We start from the raw sequence: 20,615 nt of genomic DNA, 5'->3' as shown, positions 1-20,615 counted from the left end.
TTTTCGGGGGGTCGCAACCAACTGACATGTGCATACAACGCCACCTACTGTACAGGAGTGTGAGGCCGATCACGACCAATCTATACCACTATATTCTCTTAATAATAACTAACCCTGATTTTCTAACAAAAATGTAATAATTACCTACAAACTTAACTACTCCCATCACCCCCACCCAAAATATCACCCACTGCCCATTCCTGTCCAAACTCTCTGACCCTGTGAACAACCTCAATCTTTCTACATCATACATTTCACAAAATGATAACATATTCTTGGTTGCACCTCCTATCCACTGCAATCCAACAATTATCGCAACCATTTCTGTTGAATATACAGATATATAATTTGTCAGTCTCTTGCATAGATTAACATTAACACCTGGTCCTGTCTTCCCAGTTATGGGATCCTTTAAACCATCTGTATACACTGCAAGTCAAGAATAAAACAGATTACTAATATATTGATCCACTATTGTTCCTACACAGTGGCAATTTTAGCATGTAAATCTTGGTGGGGCAAACAAACAAAAAAAATGTTAGGGATGCATGCCAGCAAAGCCACTACAACACTAAACAATACATTAATTGCCCACAAACTGTTAGGGCCTACATAAAGCTGTCCCAACAGAAGAGTCTAAACAGCAGTCTCAACACCTTACCACTGCTACACCTGGCTCTCAGAAGAGCCTTGTCTGGCAGTGAAATAGTTCATTCAGCCTCATATACTGCCTTCTAAAAAAACATAGCTGATATGGCTGACAAGCTTAAAAGAATGTGGTTTCTACTGACAACTGAGATGTACAAAATTTGGCATAAGGGGACGACAAGCAGATAAGAGTGTCACACTGTAAAATGATAGGTGACAGGCGCAGGAATACATAATAGGGGGTTTTATATCTCCACCCCCAAAAAAGTATGTCATGAAAACGACAGGGACGAAGCACAAACCAAACACGTGTATATATATACAGTCGAAGTCGGAAGTTAACATACACCTTAGCCAAATACTTTTAAACTCAGTTTTTCACAATTACTGACATTTAATACTAGTAAAAAGTCCCTGTCTTAGGTCAGTTAGAAACACCACCTTATTTTAAGAATGTGAAATGTCAGAATAATAGTAGAGAGAATGATTAATTTCAGCTTTTATTTCTTTCATCACATTCGCAGTGGGAGAGAAGTTTACAAATACTCAATTAGTATTTGGTAGCATTGTATTTAAATTGTTTAACTTGGGTCAAGCGTTTCGGGTAGCCTTTCACAAACTTCCCACAATAAGCTGGGTGAATTTTGGCCCGTTCCTCCTGACAGAGCTGGTGTAACTGAGTCAGGTTTGTAGGATCATTGATCGCACGCGCTTTTTCAGTTCTGCCCACAAATTTTCAATAGGATTGAGGTCAGGGCTTTGTGACGGCAACTCCAATACCTTGACTTTGTTGTCCTTAAGCCATTTTGCCACAACTTTGGAAGTATGCTTGGGGTCATTGTCCGTTTGGAAGACCCATTTGCAACCAAGCTGTGATGTACTGTTCCTGACTGATGTCTTGATGTTGCTTCAATATACCCACATAATTTTCCATCCTCTTGATGCCATCTATTTTGTGAAGTGCACCAGTCCCTCCTGCATCAAAGCACCCCAACAACATGATGCTGCCACCCCTGTGCTTCACGGTTTGGATGGTGTTCTTCTGCTTGCAAGCCTCCTCTTTCTCCTCCAAACATAACAGTGGTCACTATGGCCAAACAGTTCTATTTTTGTTTCATCAGACCAGAGGACATTTCTCCAAAAACTACAATCTTTGTCCCTATGTGCAGTTGCAAATCGTAGTCTGGCTTTTTTATGGCGGTTTTGGAGCAGTGGCTTCTTCCTTGCTGAGCGGCCTTTCAGGTTATGTTGATATAGGACTCGTTTTACTGTGGATATTGATAATTTTGTACCTGTTTCCTCCAACATCTTCACAAGGTCCATTGCTGTTGTTCTGGGATTAATTTGCACCAAAGTACATTCATCTCTAGGAGGCAGAACACATCTCCTTCCTGAGTGGTATGACAGCTGCATGGTGTTTATACTTGCGTACTATTGTTTGTACAGATGAACGTGGTACCTAATGGCGTTTGAAAATTGCTCCTAAGGATAAACCAGACTTGTGGAGGTCTCCAGTTTCATTTCTGAGGTCTTGGCTGACTTCTTTAGATTTTCCCATGATGTCAAGCAAAGAGGCACTGAGTTTGAAGGTAGGCCTTGAAATACATCCACAGGTACACCTCCAATTGACTAAAATAATGTCAATTAGCCTATCAGAACCTTCTAAAGCCATGACATCATTTTCTGGAATTTTCCAAGCTGTTTAAAAGGCAATCAGCTTAGTGTATGTAAACTTCTGACCCACTGGAATTGTGATACAGTAAATGATTAGTGAAGTAATGTCACGTTCTGACCTTAGTTCTTGTGTGTTTTCCTTGTTTTAGTGTTGGTCAGGACGTGAGCCAGGTGGGCATTCTATGTTGTGTGTCTAGTGTGTCTATTTCTATGTTTGGCCTGATATGGTTCTCAATCAGAGGCAGGTGTTAGTCATTGTCTCTGATTGGGAACCATATTTAGGTAGCCTGTTTTGTGTTAGGTTTGGTGGGTGGTTGTTTCCTGTCTTTGTGTTCGTTGCACAAGATAGGACTGTTTTGCCACGTTTATTGTTTTGTCGTGTGTTCATGTTGAGTTTCTGTCATTAAAGAACCATGGACACTTACCACGCTGCGCTTTGGTCCTCTCCTTCCCATGAAGAAAGCTGTTACAAGTAATCTGTAAACAATTGTTGGAATAATTACTTGTGTCATGCGCAAAGTAAATGTCCTAACCGACTTGCAAAAACTATAGTCGTAAACAAGAAATTTGTGGAGTGGTTGAAAAATGAGTTTTAACGACACCAACCTGTCACACCCTGACCTTAGATCCTTTTTATGTCTCTATTTTGGTTTGGTCAGGCCGTGAGTTGGGGTGGGTATGTGTTTTGTAGTTCTATGTTTTGGCCGGGTAGGGTTCTCAATCAGGGACAGCTGTCTATCGTTGTCTCTGATTGAGAACCATACTTAGGCTGCCCTTTTTCCCACCTGTGTTTGTGGGAAGTTGACTTTGTTTAGGGCACGTAGCCTTTAGTTTCACGGTTGGTTTTTGTAGTGTTTTGTTCAGCGTCATTTTTATTAAAAGGAAAATGTACGTTCACCACGCTGCACCTTGTTTTAATATATAACTCAGCAAAAAAAGAAACGTCCCTTTTTCAGGACCGTCTTTCAAAGATAATTTGTAAAAATCCAAATATCTTCATTGTAAATGGTTTAAACACTGTATCCCATGCTTGTTCAATGAACCATAAACAATTAATGAACATGCACCTGTGGAATGGTCATTAAGACACTAACAGTTTACAGACGATAGGCAGTAGGGGTGGCAGGGAGCCTAGTGGTTAGAGCGTTGTACTTGTAACCGAAAGGTTGCAAGATTGAATCCCTGAGCTGAATGTTGTTCTGACCCTGAACAAGGCAGTTAACCCACTGTCCCTAGGATGTCAATGAAAATAAGAATTTGTTATAAACTGACATGCCTAGATAATAAAATTAAGATCACAGTTATGCAAACTTAGGACACTAAAGAGGCCTTTGTACTGACTCTGAAAAAAAAAGAAAGATACCTATGGACTCTGCTCATCTGTATGAATGTGCCTTGTGCATGCTGCAAGGTGGCATTAGGACTGCAGATGTGACCAGGGCAATAAATTGCAATGTCAGTACTGTGAGATGCCTAAGACAGTGCTACAGGATGGACAGCTGATTGTCCTTGCAGTGGCAGATCACGTGTAACAACACCTGCACAGGATCAGTACATCTGAACATCACAACGTGTGACAGGTACAGGATGGCAACAACAACTGCTTGAGTTACACCAGGAACGCACAATCCCTTCATCAGTGCTCAGACTCTCTGCAATAGGCTGAGAGAGGCTGGACTGAGGACTTGTAGGCCTGTTGTAAGGCAGGTCCTCACCAGACATCACCAGCAACAATGTCGCCTATGGGCACAAACCCACTGTCGATGGAACAGACAGCACTGGCAAAAAGTGCTCTTCACTGACGAGTTTCACCAGGGGTGATGGTCGGATTCGAGTTTATTGTCGAAGGAATGAGTGTTACACCGAGGCCTGTACTCTGGAGCAGGATCGATTTGGTGAAGGGTCATGGTATGGGGCGGTGGGTCAAAGCATCATCGGACTGAGCTTGTTGTCATTGCAGCCAATCTCAACGCTGTGCATTACAGGGAAGACATCCTCCTCCCTCATGTGGTACCCTTCCTGCAGGCTCATCCTGACATCCAGCATGACAATGCCACCAGCCATACTGCTCGTTCTGTGCATGATTTCCTGCAAGACAGGAATGGCAGTGTTCTACCATGGACAGCGAAGTGCCCGCATCTCAATTCCATTGAGCACGTCTGGGACCTGTTGGATCGGAGGGTGAGTGCTAGGGCCATTCCCCTCAGAAATGTGCGGGAATTTGCAGGTGCCTTGGTAGAAGAGTGGGGTAACATCTCACAGCAAGATCTGGCAAATCTGATGCAGTCCATGAGGAGGAGATGCACTGCAGTACTTAATGCAGCTGGTGGCCACACCAGATACTGACTGTTACTTTTGATTTTGACCACCCTTTGTTCAAGGACACATTATTGCATTTATGTTAGTCACATGTCTGTGGAACTTGGTCACTTTATGTCTCAGTTGTTGAATCTTGCTATGTTCATACTAATACTTACACATGTTAAATTTGCTGACATTAACACAGTTGACAGTGAGAGGACGTTTCTTTTTTTGCTGAGTTATATATAAAACACAGGGATGTAACCCAAACAAAAGAGCGAGATGTAAACCTCTAAATAATACGGGACGAGACACGTCATAACAAGTGTACAATAACATGCAGCACGAAAGCACAACAGAGCACAGGTACTCACAAGACCAACGGACATGGGACAATAATCGACAAGGACAATGGGGAACAGAGGGCACATATACAGTATACACATACTCATCAGGGGGAATGGGAACCAGGTGTCCGTAATGAGACAAGACAGTCCAGGGTCGATGATATTGAAACCAATTCAGTGACGCCTAGAAGGCCGGTGAAATAGACCTCCGGAGCTGGTGAATGGAATGAGCAGCAGTTACGGGGGGATCCGTGACAGTACCTCCTCCTGACGCGCTGCACCAGCAGTGGGACGACACCTGCCTCGGGGACAACCACAGGGACGCGGTGCGGGTCGGTCAGGGCATAACCTGCTGGCCACCCGCGGACGTCCAGATTGGGCTCTGTTGGTTCGATCCTCCAGCACCAACGCTCCGATACTTATGGAGCTGGGAGGTGCTGCGTGTAGGGAGGCCGGAGGAGGGGCCTTCGCCTGCATCATCTGTGGCCTCAGAGGTCACACTGCCAGCCGGTGTCGAGTTGGTTCCTCTGGGGGTCGAGGCAGCAGGCAGGGCACTCTAGCTTCATCCCAGGTGAGCCGGCACCATTCTCACCAAGAGCCCTCTGTTGCACACCAATTTTTTGCATGTAATTTTTCCTGATTTTTCCGCTCATTCCCAGCATAAGGCGCTAGTCGATTCAGGCGCGGCAGGGAATTTTATAGACAGAGCATTCGCTCATAGTTTAGGGATCCCCATTGTTCTAGTGGCTGTTCCCTTCCCAGTTCACACTCTAGATAGCCAACCCTTAGGGTCCGGATTTATTAGGGAGGCCACCGCTCCCCTGGGTATGGTGACACAGGGGGGTCACAAGGAGAGAATCAGTCTCTTCCTCATTGACTCTCCTGCGTTTCCCGTGGTGCTAGGCCTTCCCTGGTTAGCCTGTCATGACCCCACTGTCTCATGGCAGCGGAGGGCTCTTACGGGGTGGTCGCGTGAGTGCTCGGGGAGGTGTTTAGGGGTTTCCGTTGGTGCTACTATGGTGGAAAGTCCAGACCAGGTCTCCACCGTGAGCATTCCCCCCTGAATATTCCGATTTGGTTCGAGTAAGACAACTTGTCCACATATTCTAGGTCAGAACTGTCCAGAGTAGTAATGCTAGTCAGGCGGGCAGGCGGGTGTGGGCAGCGAACGGTTGAAAGCATGCATTTGGTTTTACTAGCGTTTAAGAGCAGTTGGAGGCCACAGAAGGAGTGTTGTATGGCATTGAAGCTCGTTTGGAGGTTAGTTAACAGTGTTCAAAGAAGGGCCAGATGTATACAGAATGGTGTCGTTTGCGTAGAGGTGGATCAGGGAATCACCCGCAGCAAGAGCAACATTGTTGATATATACAGAGAAAAGAGTCTGCCCGAGAATTTAACCTTGTGGTACCCCCATAGAGACTGCCAGAGGTCGGGACAACAGGCCCTCCGATTTGACACACTGAACTCTGTCTGAGTAGTTAGTGAACCAGAAGAGGCAGTCATTTGAGAAACCAAGGCTATTGAGTCTGCCGATAAGAATACGGTGATTGACAGAGTCGAAAGCCTTGGCCAGGTCGATGAAGACGGCTGCACAGTACTGTCTTTTATCGATGGCGGTTATGATATCGTTTAGTACCTTGAGCGTGGCTGACCTGCACCCGTGACCAGCTCGGAAACCGTGACCAGCGGAGAAGGTACGGTGGGAATCAAAATGCTCAGTGATCTGTTTCTTAACTTGGTTTTTGAAGACTTTAGAAAGGCAGGGCAGGATGGATATAGGTCTATAACAATTTGGGTCTAGAGTGTCACCCCCTTTGACGAGGGGTATAACCGAGGCAGCTTTCCAATCTTTAGGGATCTCGGACAATACGAAAGAGAGGTTGAACAGACTGGTAATAGGGGTTGCAAAAATGGCAGCGGATAATTTTAGAAAGAGAGGGTCCAGATTGTCTAGCCCAGCTGATTTGTACGGGTCCAGGTTTTGCAGCTCTTTCAGAACATCTGCTATCTGCATTTGGGTGAAGGAGAAGCTGGGAGGCTTGGGCAAGTTGCTGCGGGGGGTGCGGAGCTATTGGCCGGGGTTAGGGTAGCCAGGAGGAAAGCATGGCCAGCCATAGAGAAATGTTTATTGAAATTCTCGATTATCGTGGATTCATCGGTGGTGACAGTGTTACGTAGCCTCAGTGCAGTGGGCAGCTTGGAGGAGGTGCTCTAATTCTCCATGGACTTTACAATGTCCCAAAACATTTTGGAGTTAGAGCTACAGGTTGCAAATTTCTGTTTGAAAAGGCTATTCTTTGCTTTCCTGACTGACTCCATGTATGGGTTCTAAACTTCCCTGAAAAGTTGCATATTGCGGGGACTATTCAATGCTAGTGCAGTCCACCACAGGATGTTTTTGTGCTGGTAGGGGGGAGTCAGGTCTGGAGTAAACCAAGGGCTGTATCTGTTCTTAGTTCTACATTCTTTGAAAGGGGCATGCTTATTTAAGATGGTGAGGAAATTACTTTTAAAGAACGATCAGGCATCCTCGACTGACGATACCCCAACGCGCACTGGAAAGGAGTGAGGTTAGTGTAGGAGTGGCAGAGGGAATTCTGCGAGTAGTAAGCCCAAGGTAGAAAATCCACCCACCCCCCTGGTCGGTCCTGACAGTAACACCTCAGAAACCTGCCCACTTCCTGATTGACCCTCTCCACCTGCCCATTAGCTTGAGGACGGTACACAGAGGTGAGATTGACTGTGACCCTCCAGGCTTTCCATGAACACTTTCCGTACGCGTGAGGTGAAGATGGCCACGGTCTGACACAATGTCAGTCTGACGGGAGCCCAGGCAAAGGAGGCGACAAGCATTGGAAAACCGGTTCACAACAACGAGAACGATTGTGTTCCCCTGGGAGGGGGGAAGGTCAGTGACAAAAGTCCACCGAGAGGGGAGACCAGGGTCAAGCATTGGAAAACCGGTTCACAACAACGAGAACGATTGTGTTCCTCTGGGAGGGGGGAAGGTCAGTGACAAAAGTCCACCGAGAGGGGAGACCAGGGTCATTGTGAAATCAGCAGGGGAAGGAGCATTCCATAAGGGTGGTTTTCTGGGTGTCTTTGACTGGGCCCAGATGGAGCAGGAAGAGAAGTAAACCCGGGCGTCCCTGGCTTTCCGTCAATAAAAATGTAATAAAAAAATAATTGTGCCGTCTGGTTTAATATAAGGAGTTTGAAATGATTTATACTTTTACTCAAGTATGACAATTTAGTAATTTTTCCACCACTGGATGTGGCTGGGGGTTAAAGCATTTATTTCAGATTACCCATCAATTTAGATAATTGTGTCTGGGTAAGCATCATCTAAAATGTATAAAATGTTTTTTTCTGGACACTTTGTTTACCTGGAATTTTTCCTTATTGTGGGCTACCACCACTTTTAGTATTAATCTTTACTACACTACTCACATGACCTCGTGTGAATCTTTAAAGATAACTGTGAAGGACCTCAGCGTTACTCTGGACCCGGATCTCTCTTTTGACGAACATATCAAGACTGTTTCAAGGACAGCTTTTTTCCATCTACGTAACATTGCAAAAATCAGAAACTTTCTGTCCAAAAATGATGCAGAAAAATTCATCCATGCTTTTGTTACTTCTAGGTTAGACTACTGCAATGCTCTACTTTCCGACTACCCGGATAAAGCACTAAATAAACTTCAGTTAGTGCTAAATACGGCTGCTAGAATCCTGACTAGAACAAAGTTTGATCATATTTCTCCAATGCTAGCCTCCCTACACTGGCTTCCTGTTAAGGCAAGGGCTGATTTCAAGGTTTTACTGCTAACCTACAAAGCATTACATGGGCTTGCTCCTACCTATCTTTACGATTTGGTCCTGCCGTACATACCTACACGTACGCTACGGTCACAAGACGCAGGCCTCCTCATTGTCCCTAGAATTTCATTTCTAAGCAAACAGCTGGAGGCAGGGCTTTCTCCTATAGAGCTACATTTTTATGGAATGGTCTGCCTACCCATGTGAGAGACGCAGACTCGTTCTCAACCTTTAAGTCCTTACTGAAGACTCATCTCTTCAGTGAGTCATATAATTGAGTGTAGTCTGGCACAGGAGTGTGAAGGTGAACGGAAAGGCTCTGGAGCAACGAACCGCCCTTGCTGTCTCTGCCTGGCTGGTTCCCCCGTCTCCACTGGGATTCTCTGCCTCTAAACCTATTACAGGGGCTGAGTCACTGGCTTACTGGTGCTCTTCCATGCCGTCCCTAGGAGGGGTGCGTTACTTGAGTGGGTTGAGTTGCTGACGTGGTCTTCCTGTCTGGGTTGGCGTCCCCCTTGGGTTGTACCGTGGCGAAGATCTTTGTGGGCTATACTCGGCCTTGTCTCAGGATGGTAAGTTGGTGGTTGAAGATATCCCTCTAGTGGTTTGGGGGCTGTGCTTTGGCAAAGTGGGTGGGGTTATATCCTGCCTGTTTGGCCCTGTCCGGGGGTATCATCGAATGGGGCCACAGTGTCTCCTGACCCCTCCTGTCTCAGCCTCCAGTATTTATGCTGCAGTAGTTTATGTGTCGGGGGGCTAGGGTCAGTCTGTTATATCTGGAGTATTTCTCCTGTCTTATCCGGTGTCCTGTGTGAATTTAAGTATGCTCTCTTTAATTCTCTCTTTCTTTCACTCTCTCGGAGGACCTGAGCCCTAGGACCATGCCTCAGGACTACCTGGCATGATGACTCCTTGCTGTCCCCAGTCCACATGGCCGTGCTGCTGCTCCAGTTTCAACTGTTCTGCCTGCGGCTATGGAACACTGACCTGTTCACCGGATGTGCTACCTGTCCCAGACCTGCTGTTTTCAACTCTCTAGAGACAGGAGGAGCGGTAGAGATACTCTCAATGACCGGCTATGAAAAGCCAACTGACATTTACTCCTGAGGTGCTGACTTGTTGCACCCTCGACAACTACTGTGATTAATATTATTTGACCATGCTGGTAATTTATGAACATTTGAACATCTTGGCCATGTTCTGTTATAATCTCCACCCGGCACAACAAGACGAGGACTGGCCACCCCTCATAGCCTGGTTCCTCTCTAGGTTTCTTCCTAGGCTATGGCCTTTCTAGGGAGTTTTTCCTAGCCACCGTGCTTCTACACCTGCATTGCTTGCTGTTTGGGGTTTTACACTGGGTTTCTGTACAGCACTTTGATATCAGCTGATGTAAGAAGGGCTATATAAATACATTTGATTTGATTTGATTTAAAGAGAGGGGTGGAGCTGGCTTCAGAGGGTGTGAACAATGCTGAATGGGTGTAGACAAAGGTGAGCTCTTCAGTAGGTACCAAATCATTCAAAGGCCCTTTTCTCAAAAGTGAGTTTACAAGTGTATCATCTTTCAAGTAGAAATACTTTCCTATTGTTCCTCAAATAACTTTGTATGATATAACATTTTGTGACTCGGAATCTCTACTTTTATCCAATGTAATAAAAAATTAAAAATAACATTTTGCTACATAAGACAGAATCCAGTCACAAATCGAGTAAACCTAAATGGCGCCCAATCAACAACAAAAAATACGCTAACTTCTCCAGCTAAAATCCATTAAATTTAAAATGTTATTAAATACAAAAATGTGAAATTGCTCCATAATTTCTTGGTTGCTAAAATTGTAATAGTTCACCTAATTTCAATTTAAGTGACAAAACAATCAAGTATTGTGAAGATAATCATTGTACCATCTAAACTGCTGTGAAATATATTTTCCATAACCAAAGCTATTGTATTTTCAGCTGTTTGTATATGGTGTTCAAAACCCAAAAGTAAAAGACAAAAACGAAACTTAAGAACGGGAAGCATAGAAATAGTGCACCTAGATCAGATCTATCACTTCTTAGACTTGCTTTCAACGAGAATGACAGACCTATAACACTTATTTCTATGTGAATTTGGTCACATCATTCAAAAAAGTTAAATATTGCAGCTTTAAGGAGGTTTCTCATTTAATTCAATTAAAATTCATATTAAAAAATTACAAAGTCAAAAAACATTTGCCATAGATTGGAGAGAAGAAGTCCCTGAACCAATAACAGTTGGGTGTATTTATGCAAGTCAAATGGAATGGAAGATATTTAAGTTAAGGAAGTATTTTTTTAATGTAAAGTCAATTGAAATTAATAGAAAATAGACTAAGTCAAAAGATACAAAAGGAATTGCAGTGGATTGTAGGTGAGGTCCATGAACAGTTGGTTGTATTCATGCAAGTCATATGGGGTGGAAGCTATGAATTTCCCTCAAAGAATTTCAGTTGACTGAATTGACATTGAAATTACACATAATGTAGTCATTTCAAGCAATGCATAGCCCATGTGAAGTTTCATGTAGTCTACTCACATTAATTTCAAAACATCACAATTTTTGTTGTGGTGTGACATAGGCCTACCTGTGACAATGCAGGCCAAAGGTGCAAGGCAGGCTAATGGTGGATCATTAACTGATAGACAAACAATGACAAATAGTCTGTGTACCCTTTTGCATAATAGGGCATAGTACAAAGGTTTAGTTAAGTAAGTGAGTGACAGGTAATCAGCCAGATGGTGTCAGAGCCATATACAGTGGGGCAAAACAGTATTTAGTCAGCCACCAATTGTGCAAGTTCTCCCACTTAAAAATATGAGAGAGGCCTGTAATTTTCATCATAGGTACACTTCAACTATGACAGACAAAATGAGAAAAAAAAAATCCAGAAAATCACATTGTAGGATTTTTAAATGAATTTATTTGCAAATTGCCCCACTGTATACTGTAGCCTAGAGCTGTGGTGTATACAGTATAGCCTAGTGATGACACTGGTAAGGTGAAACAAATGCAGCAAAAATAGCATACAACTTTAGGTTGTATGCATGTTGGCCTATGCCATAATAATAATAATAATAATAATAATAATGGCAAAGGCTAAACATTTTTATTTGTAAATGCTACATTCACATCTCTAAAACGTGAAGGACCAAAGAAATGTCCATTGCAGAATAATTTACAGTGGTAGGCTAAAAACATGAACCTAAAATATATGGTGTGGCCACCAGCTGCATTAAGTACTGCAGTGCATCTCCTCCTCATGGACTGCACCAGATTTGCCAGGTCTTGCTATGAGATGTAACCCCACTCTTCCACCAAGGCACCTGCAAGTTCCTGGACATTTCTGGGGGGAATGGCCCTAGCCCTCACCCTCCGATCCAACAGGTCCCAAATGTGCTCAATGGGATTGAGATTCGGGCTCTTCGCTGGCCATAGCAGAACACTGACATTCCTGTCTTGCAGGAAATCACGCACAGAACGAGCAGTATGGCTGGTGGCATTGTCATGCTGGAGGGTCATGTCAGGATGAGCCTGCAGGAAGGGTACAACATGACGGAGGAGGATGTCTTCCCTGTAGAGCACAGCATTGAGATTGCCTGCAATGACAACAAGCTCAGTCCGATGATGCTGTGACACACCGCCCCAGACCATGACGGACTCTCCACCTCCAAATCGATCCCGCTCCAGAATACAGGCCTCGGTGTAACGCTCATTCCTTCGACGATAAACACGAATCCGACATTCACCCCTGGTGAGACAAAACCACGACTCTTCAGTCAAGAGCACTTTTTGCCAGTCCTGTCTGGTCCATTGATGGTGGGTTTGTGCCCATAGGCAATGTTGTTGCTGGTGATGTCTGGTGAGGACCTGTGTGCCCACAGGCTACAAGCCCTCAGTCCAGCCTCTCTCAGCCTATTGCGGACAGTCTGAGCACTGATGGAGGGATTGTGTGTTCCTGGTGTAACTAGGGCAGTTGTTGTTGCCATACTGTACCTGTCCCACAGGTGTGATGTTCGGGTGTAGCGATCCTGTGCAGGCGATGTTACATGTGGTCTGCCACTGCGAGGACGATCAGCTGTCCGTCCTGTCTCCCTGTAGTGCTGTTTTAGGCGTGTCACAGTACTGACATTGCAATTTATTGCCCTGGCCAGATCTGCAGTCCTCATGCCTCCTTGCAGCATTCCTAAGGCATGTTCACGAAGATGAGCAGGGAACCTGGGCATCTTTCTTTTGGTGTTTTTCAGAGTCAGTAGGAAGGCCTCTTTAGTTTCCTAAGTTTTCATAACTGTGACCTTAATTGCCTACCGTCTGTAAGCTGTTAGTGTCTTAACGACCGTTCCACAGGTGCATGTTCATTAATTGTTTATGGTTCATTTGAACATGGGAAACAGTGTTGAAACCCTTTACAATGAAGATATGTGAAGTTATTTGGATTTTTATGAATTATCTTTGAAAGACGTTTCTTTTTTTGCTGAGTGTACATGCAATTGACATGACCTCAAAGTCATGGCTTTGGTCATTTAAGGACAACAGCTCACACCAACAATACATTTCCCCACCTTCCCTATTAGGGACAAAGGTAAAGGGCACACCTGTAAGGGTAACTCTATAAAGCCTAAGCAAATACTTTCAGTACTACTCTTTCCCGCATTCTGTTGAGGTCTGGGGTTGCATTACAATAGGTGTGTCGCTGAGCACTCAAATCATTGAATGTTGCGGCCATGAAGGAACCTTCAGGCTTACTGAGACTTTCCCTGTCAATTGGCCTACTATTTCTGTATACTTTGGCCGAATCCAATGGTAAGTAAGCTGATAACAGTCGTCGAAACATTGCATAGGCCAACAACTGTGGTCAGGAAATATAGAAGATACAGGATGTTGCCTAACTACCGTAGGCTGTGTAGCTGATTGATAGTTAAGTGTACACATTATAGGCTAGGGCTGGCACAATTACCATATAACCGTGTAACCGATGCTTATGGATGAAGACGCCATGAAAATAAAATAACCGTCATAACCGGAAAAATATACTTGGGGGGGTCGAATAAACAGCTGACTGAATGACCACTATGCAGCAGCAGCACACATAAAAATAGCATGAATAGAACAGGCTTGGAACCTCTAACCATGGCAATTTGACTGGTAAACTCATTTATACACTCGCAATGACTGCAATAATTTCCATGGTAATGTAGAATGTTAATTCAAATTGTGTTAACTGATGTGACTCCTGCATTATATGTATTAGTGTCTAATCTTTTTTTTATTTCACCTTTATTTAACCAGGTAGACTAGTTGAGAACAAGTTCTCATTTGCAACTGCGACCTGGCCAAGATAAAGCAAAGCAGTGTGAACAGACAACACAGAGTTACACATGGAGTAAACAATTAACAAGTCAATAATCTTAATGCTGATTGGTTAAAAGTGCATTCCCGCTGGTGTCTATTCCAAAAGTTAGTTTAATAACACATTTATAATGGGATAGAAATAAGCACAAGGTTTTTGGAGACTTGATTTAGGTAATTCCTGAAATACCACTCCTATCGTTTTTAAATGGATGGTATTCAAGATAACATTTCTGACGTAATATATGTGATCATTAATATGAGTAAATACCATATACATGCAACTGGAAAGGCATTTTCGATTCATTATTAATTAACAAAACATCTGTTAATTAATCTGACCATTCTCTGCTACAATGGAAATTCCGTATCCCTTGAAATATAACCCCCTTATCGTTATTCATGTGTTTTCTTTGTCTAATAATCCCTAGTTTGACCTGGATTTTTTCCTCATGCAATAATGTACTTTGTGTTCATGCAATAAAAAAACACATTTTATGCTAGTGCTATGCTTCGACATACTGTGGCCTATTGCTATAGCACAGATATACAGTATAGACAGAGGGTTACATTCAAAGCTGTTGACATGAGTTGTCCACAAGAATGGTATATGAGCTGGATAAACATACTGGATTATACACTTTGAAAGGGTGTTCTGAAACCAATTTTTACTCAATGAAAAGGAGTAACCATACATCCCCCCCTGTTTTTCGAAAATAACACACCTATAACTAACTGCTTAACATCTCAACAGCACCTGTGGTCCAGACCAAACTGGGGGGACTGAGAGGGCAATATGTGAGCGTAAAGGGGAAGGAGACGGTGGTTCAGGCCTACCTGGGTGTTCCGTTTGCCAAACCACCTGTCGGCCCCTTGAGACTGGCCCCGCCCCAGCCTGTGGAGGGATGGGAGGGAGTGAGGGACGCCATCCAGCAGCCTCTCATGTAAGACCCAGCAAGGTCACAAACAAACCATACATCTCAAGTTTCTGGCTATTTGAATAAGGGTTAGATAAACAATGAGATTGAATCAAATCAGACTTCTCAAGTTTTATGTTTTTCAGGTGTTTTCAAGACAGACAAATTACAAAAGACCTTTACTCCAATGTGTCCATGACAGTGGAAATCCTAGAGGTGTCAGAAGATTGTCTTTATCTCAACATTTACACTCCAGTTAAACCTGCTGAGAAAACAAGGCTTCATGTAAGTAATATCAGACACATATAGTCAACAGTTGATTGACTTCCCAGTGATGCTGTTGAAACAATATAGAGTTGCGGGCTCCAGAAAGTTAGGTCACACCGCGGTAGTGGCAGAATTTAATAATAAAGATGATATTTCCTGTATTACGGTAGGCCTACTGGGTTTTAAAAAAATAATAGTGCTTTAATGTTATTCTCATCAGCTACGCACTTTTTCAATCCAAATTTGTCAGGTGTGTGTAGGCTACTGAAATGTATTATGTTTGTGAATTGTATTATGATAAATAATCATACTTTTTCAGTCAGTTATCGTAGTGAATGACTCATGCTAAGTGGAATACTTGTCAATGTGCAGTGAAGCTGTGCAGGAAATATGTGTTCATCATTAGTCAAAGTTAACGATAACTGCTATAAACTTACAGATTATCAAAGGCTACAAGGCCACACATAAGCATAGTTCAGCTCAGTAAATATTTATTGTCCATGAAGGGCAATGAGTTCAACATAAGATAAGTTAAAAAATACAAAAAAACCTGAAGTCATATAATACAACATATGTACGATGATAAGTGCAAAGTGAATCTAAATGCAGCTGGTATTTACTTTTTTCAGCATGTATTGCTTGTGTTTCTCAGGTCATGGTTTGGATCCATGGTGGTGGATTTGCCATTGGTTCTGCATCAGTATATGATGGTTCTGCTTTGGCTGCATACCAGGATGTGGTTGTGGTGGTGATCCAATACCGTTTGGGATGGCTGGGGTTCTTCAGGTAAGACTGAACTACTACAGAACCACACACAATTTGATATTTTAAAGGGGTATTCCTTGTATATAGCCTCGTTATTTGTTTTTGTTGCGTTACGATTTGCTTATTTATTTTTTTGTCTTAATTGTTTAAACTCTGCACCACTGTTTGGGGAATGTGCTCGTAAGTAAGCATTTCGCTGTGAAGTGTACACCTGTTGGTTTGATTTGGATGTGCAGTATTTCACAACCGGTTCCTCACCCTGAAAGTCTATGAACCAGGAGAAACTGTAATTCATGGTGCGCTTTTCTTTAAACAGCCACAACAAATGTCAGCTAACTTTAGCCTCCGCTAACTAGAAATCAATGGAACTGATATGGACAACCGTGCAATTTTCTAAATGTCATGGTCAAATCAACTTCATTATTTGGTTTGACATTCCGTAATGGTGATTTGGCCTTTAACATTGCACGGTTGCCCCTATACAAGTGTTGGATTTGTCTCCACTTGAGTTGCTGAACTGATATTTTTGCCATGGCGCAACTGGCTAAGAACATACTGTAGTGTGATTTTGCGAGGCAGGGGATCCAAGTTCAAGTGCCAGTAAGGACTTGTGAGGAAAGAAGCTATACTGTTAAAGGCCCAGTGCAGTCCAAAATGTGTTTTTCTTGTGTATTGTATCATATTGAACAACAGCTGATGAAACTAACACTGCCAAAGTGTGATCAGTGTTATTTCCTGATAGTTACTGGTTGAAAATAGGGATCCTGAGTGGCGCAGCAGTCTAAGGCACTGCATCTCAGTGCTAGAGGTGTCACTACAGACCCTGGTTTGATCCTGGTTCGATCCTGGGCTGTATCACAACTGGCCGTGATCGGGAGTCCCATAGGGCGGCGCACAATTGGCCCAGCATCGTCCGGGTTAGGGGAGGGTTTGGCAGGGGTAGGCTGTCATTGAAAATAAGAATTTGTTCTTAACTGACTTGTCTAGTTAAATAAAACATGTCACTGTTTTGGGCTTGTTTTCCATCTTTTCCATACAGCACAGGAGACAAGTATGCCCCAGGGAACATGGGACTACTTGACCAGGTGGAAGCCTTGCGGTGGGTCCAGGAGCACATCCACAACTTTGGGGGTGACTCCAAGTCGGTCACCATATTTGGAGAGTCTGCTGGTGGAGCAAGCGTATCGTTACTGGTGAGGATCCACACACACACACACACACACACACACACACACACACACACCAAAATATATGACATATTTAGCAATTTATGTAAACTGTAAAATATAATGCATCAAACATTTTGTCTATCATTTATATATTGTAACTTATTTTACCAAATAATTTTGTATGAAAACATATTTCCATCAATACAGTATATTGCATAATATTTTGAGTGAAATATCAGCCTGGTCTCATAGACTAGACGTAACATAGTAAAAGTAAATCCGGGACACTCAAATTAGTATGATATGTTCCATTTGGAATGGTTACATAGGACAGAAGGTTACTTCAGGCAAAAATTTATGTTGCAACAAATTGGAATTCGTAACATATCATTTTGCAAATCGTAACATATTTTACAAATTGCAATTCCAATCATACAGTATCATACAAATTGAAATTCGTAACACAGGGGTTGCCAAACTTTTTTGGCCCATAACCCCATTTTGATATCTGAAAATTATCGTGTCCCCACCCATGTGGGAAAAAAATCAACAACCGATGTTTACTTTTTTATTTGGGGATATGGATACGGACCTTCTCAATGTCAGTGAGCATGGTCGACAGTATGCAACTCATCTCTGCTGTCACATCCAACCTGGATCAATATTTGGTTTGATGCAGGCAAAAGCACTGAATCCAGCTTCACAGATATGAGCTGGTGAAGGGTAGCCTACAATGAATATTATGGTGCTTTCAAGACAACTGGGAACTCTGAAAAATACGAGGTCAAATCATGACGTCAATCATGTTTAGGTTGGAAAGTCGGAGCTCTAGACAGAGTCCCGAGTTCCCTAGTTGGAATTCCGAGTTGGATGTCCGTTCAAAATATTTTTTCCCACCCGGAGCTCGTTTCTTTCCAAGTTCCCAGTTGTATTGAAGGCACTGATGTCTGAGATTTCCGAGTTTCCAGTTGTTTTGAACGCATCATTAATGCTCAGAGGGAGACGCCAGGCTGTTCCCTTTGAGTCAGGAACAAAAACTCCTCCGTAGTGGCCCGTGAATGCTTTGTCTGCAGCAATCGGTCACATGACAGCTCGATCAGCTGTTTGATTTAAATTACTGGAATGTCAAATGAGCCAGGATCACAGTCAAACGGATTGTGAAGTAGGTCCATCCCAAAGTGCTCTTCCAAGCGTTGGAGGTGAGCAGTTATCACTCGTGTGGGACACTTACTGATGATGTTTTCTGTTATTTCATTTTCTATTACACAGAACGTCAACCAAGTCTGTTTTCTTTTTTACATCCGATGTGAATTGCAAAAGTTCCTCTCTCAATGAGAAAAATCTTTCCAACTCTCCCCCTCAATAACCACCAAGCCTCGGTGTGAAATAGAACATTATCATGCTCTGATCCCATATCTGCACAATTGTTTGCGAACAGACCTGCGTGCAGTGAATGTGGTTTGATGTAGTTTACAATCGAAGATACCTGCTGCGCTCTTTTTCTGCCAGTTGCTCTCAGTGTATCATACAATGCTACATATGGCAGAGGGAAACACATTCATAACTAGAGTGCAGAGGCCTGCCCGCCATCCCATGATAGTTGTAGCCCCATCTGTGCAAAAGACCACCATGCAATCCCATATGTGATTCACCACCTGGATTCGGTCTTATGTAGCAACATTTGAAATGGTGTTTTTTACATTGGATAAAAGTAGAGACTCAGAGATACAAAATGGAATATCATATTGCATTGTTGAGGAACAATGGGAAAGTAATTCTGCTTTGAAATATGATAAACTTGTAAACTCACTTATGAGAAAATGACCTTTGAATGTTTTGGTATCTAGTGAAGAGCTCTTCTTTGTCTACACCCATTCAGCATCGTTCACACCCTCTTAAGCTTTAGCCCCACCCATCTGGTTTCGACCTCGGAGCGTTAGAGCGCACACTTGATGCTCTGGCCGATGATTTGTTTACCTATGAACAACATGAAAACAGCCTGCAACAATTTCATTACGGTTCTTTGCAGATCTTTACTGACATCGGCCATATTCAACGCGTGATGTAAACTTTAGCTTAAGACATGTAGCTAGCTAGGTAAACAATTAACCTAGCTAGGTAAACAACTTGTAAAATAACACACGTCACGCAACGTTAGTTAATGAGACAGCCAGCTAAAGTTAGCTAGTTAATTAAACAACATTGAACATAGTGCCAAATCATGTTGTTACTACAGTACACTGCATGAATATGCTGGGAGCTAACCACCCAGATTCAATGTTAGCTAGGTAAAGTTAGGCTCTAACTAGTGAAGCAAACAGCTGTGGGTTATGAATAACAACATCAGCTAGGGAGCCACCATCTAACGTTAGCTAGCTAGCTAACATTACACTTTAGCTTAAGACATGTAGCTAGCTAGCTAGGTAAACAATTAACCTAGCTAGGTAAACAACGTGTAACATCACAGGTCACGTAACGTTAGCTAACGAGCCAGCCAGCTAACGCCAGGAGGTTAAATAACAATGAACATAGTGACAAATCATGTCGTCCTACACTGCATGAATATGGTGAGAGCTAACCAACCAGGTTCAATGTTTGCTAGCTAACATTAGGCTGTAACTAGTGAAGCAAACAGCTCTGGGATACGAATAACAACATCAGCTAGGGAGCCAGCCAGCTAACGTTAGCTAGCTAACATTACACTTTAGCTTAATACATGTAGCTAGCTAGGTAAACAATGAACCTAGCTTGGCAAACAACGTGTAAAATCACACGTCCCGTAACATTAGCTAACGAGCCAGCCAGCTATAGTTAGCCAGGTAAACAACAATGAATATAGTGCCAAATCATGTCGTTACTATACTGCATGAATATGCTGGGAGCTAACCAACCAGATTCAATGTTAGCTAGCTAACATTAGGCTCTATCTGGCAAAGCAAACAGATCTGGGATACGAATAATAACGTCAGCAAGGGAGCCAGCCAGCTAACGTTACCGAGCTAGCTAACAGTACACTTTAGCTTGAAATGAAACCACTTTCTGTGAAACATTTAATATCTGAAAATGTAGCTAGCTAACGCTAGACTATCTTACCTGTGTACATCATCATGCATGATGGACTCGTCTCCCTGTCTTTGATGCCATGCCACAGTTGCCCTTAGTTTGAAGATGTAATCTGGAGACAGGTGTTTTATCCATCTCATACTCTAATTCCACAGCTCAAATAGACAGAAGCCTTCTATATGGCTGACCAATCCGAACTCTTCTCTTGGCATGTCCAGCCCACTCATAATCTCAGCAAGTCATGGCTGGTGGGAAGGTTTCTGTCGTATTT

At 43.1% G+C, this 20,615-nt stretch overlaps 1 protein-coding gene across 1 annotated transcript in view; it reads left to right on the top strand.

Annotated features, from left to right (window-relative positions):
- The first annotated feature begins 13,436 nt into the window (after positions 1–13,436).
- ces2b (carboxylesterase 2b) overlaps positions 13,437–20,615 on the top strand; it is a 40,304-nt gene continuing 33,125 nt past the window's right edge. Inside the window, exons 1-5 of the mRNA XM_024379762.2 lie at positions 13,437–13,617; positions 14,918–15,107; positions 15,227–15,365; positions 16,000–16,133; positions 17,152–17,305. Coding sequence (XP_024235530.1) covers positions 13,539–13,617; positions 14,918–15,107; positions 15,227–15,365; positions 16,000–16,133; positions 17,152–17,305 — 696 coding nt within the window. The 5' untranslated portion in view covers positions 13,437–13,538. The remainder of the gene's footprint in view (positions 13,618–14,917; positions 15,108–15,226; positions 15,366–15,999; positions 16,134–17,151; positions 17,306–20,615) is intronic.

Source organism: Oncorhynchus tshawytscha, linkage group LG19 (assembly GCF_018296145.1).
Source record: "Oncorhynchus tshawytscha isolate Ot180627B linkage group LG19, Otsh_v2.0, whole genome shotgun sequence".
NCBI lineage: Eukaryota > Metazoa > Chordata > Actinopteri > Salmoniformes > Salmonidae > Oncorhynchus > Oncorhynchus tshawytscha.
Note: the sequence above shows the minus strand (reverse complement) of the source record. Positions and strands in the feature narration are given on the sequence as shown.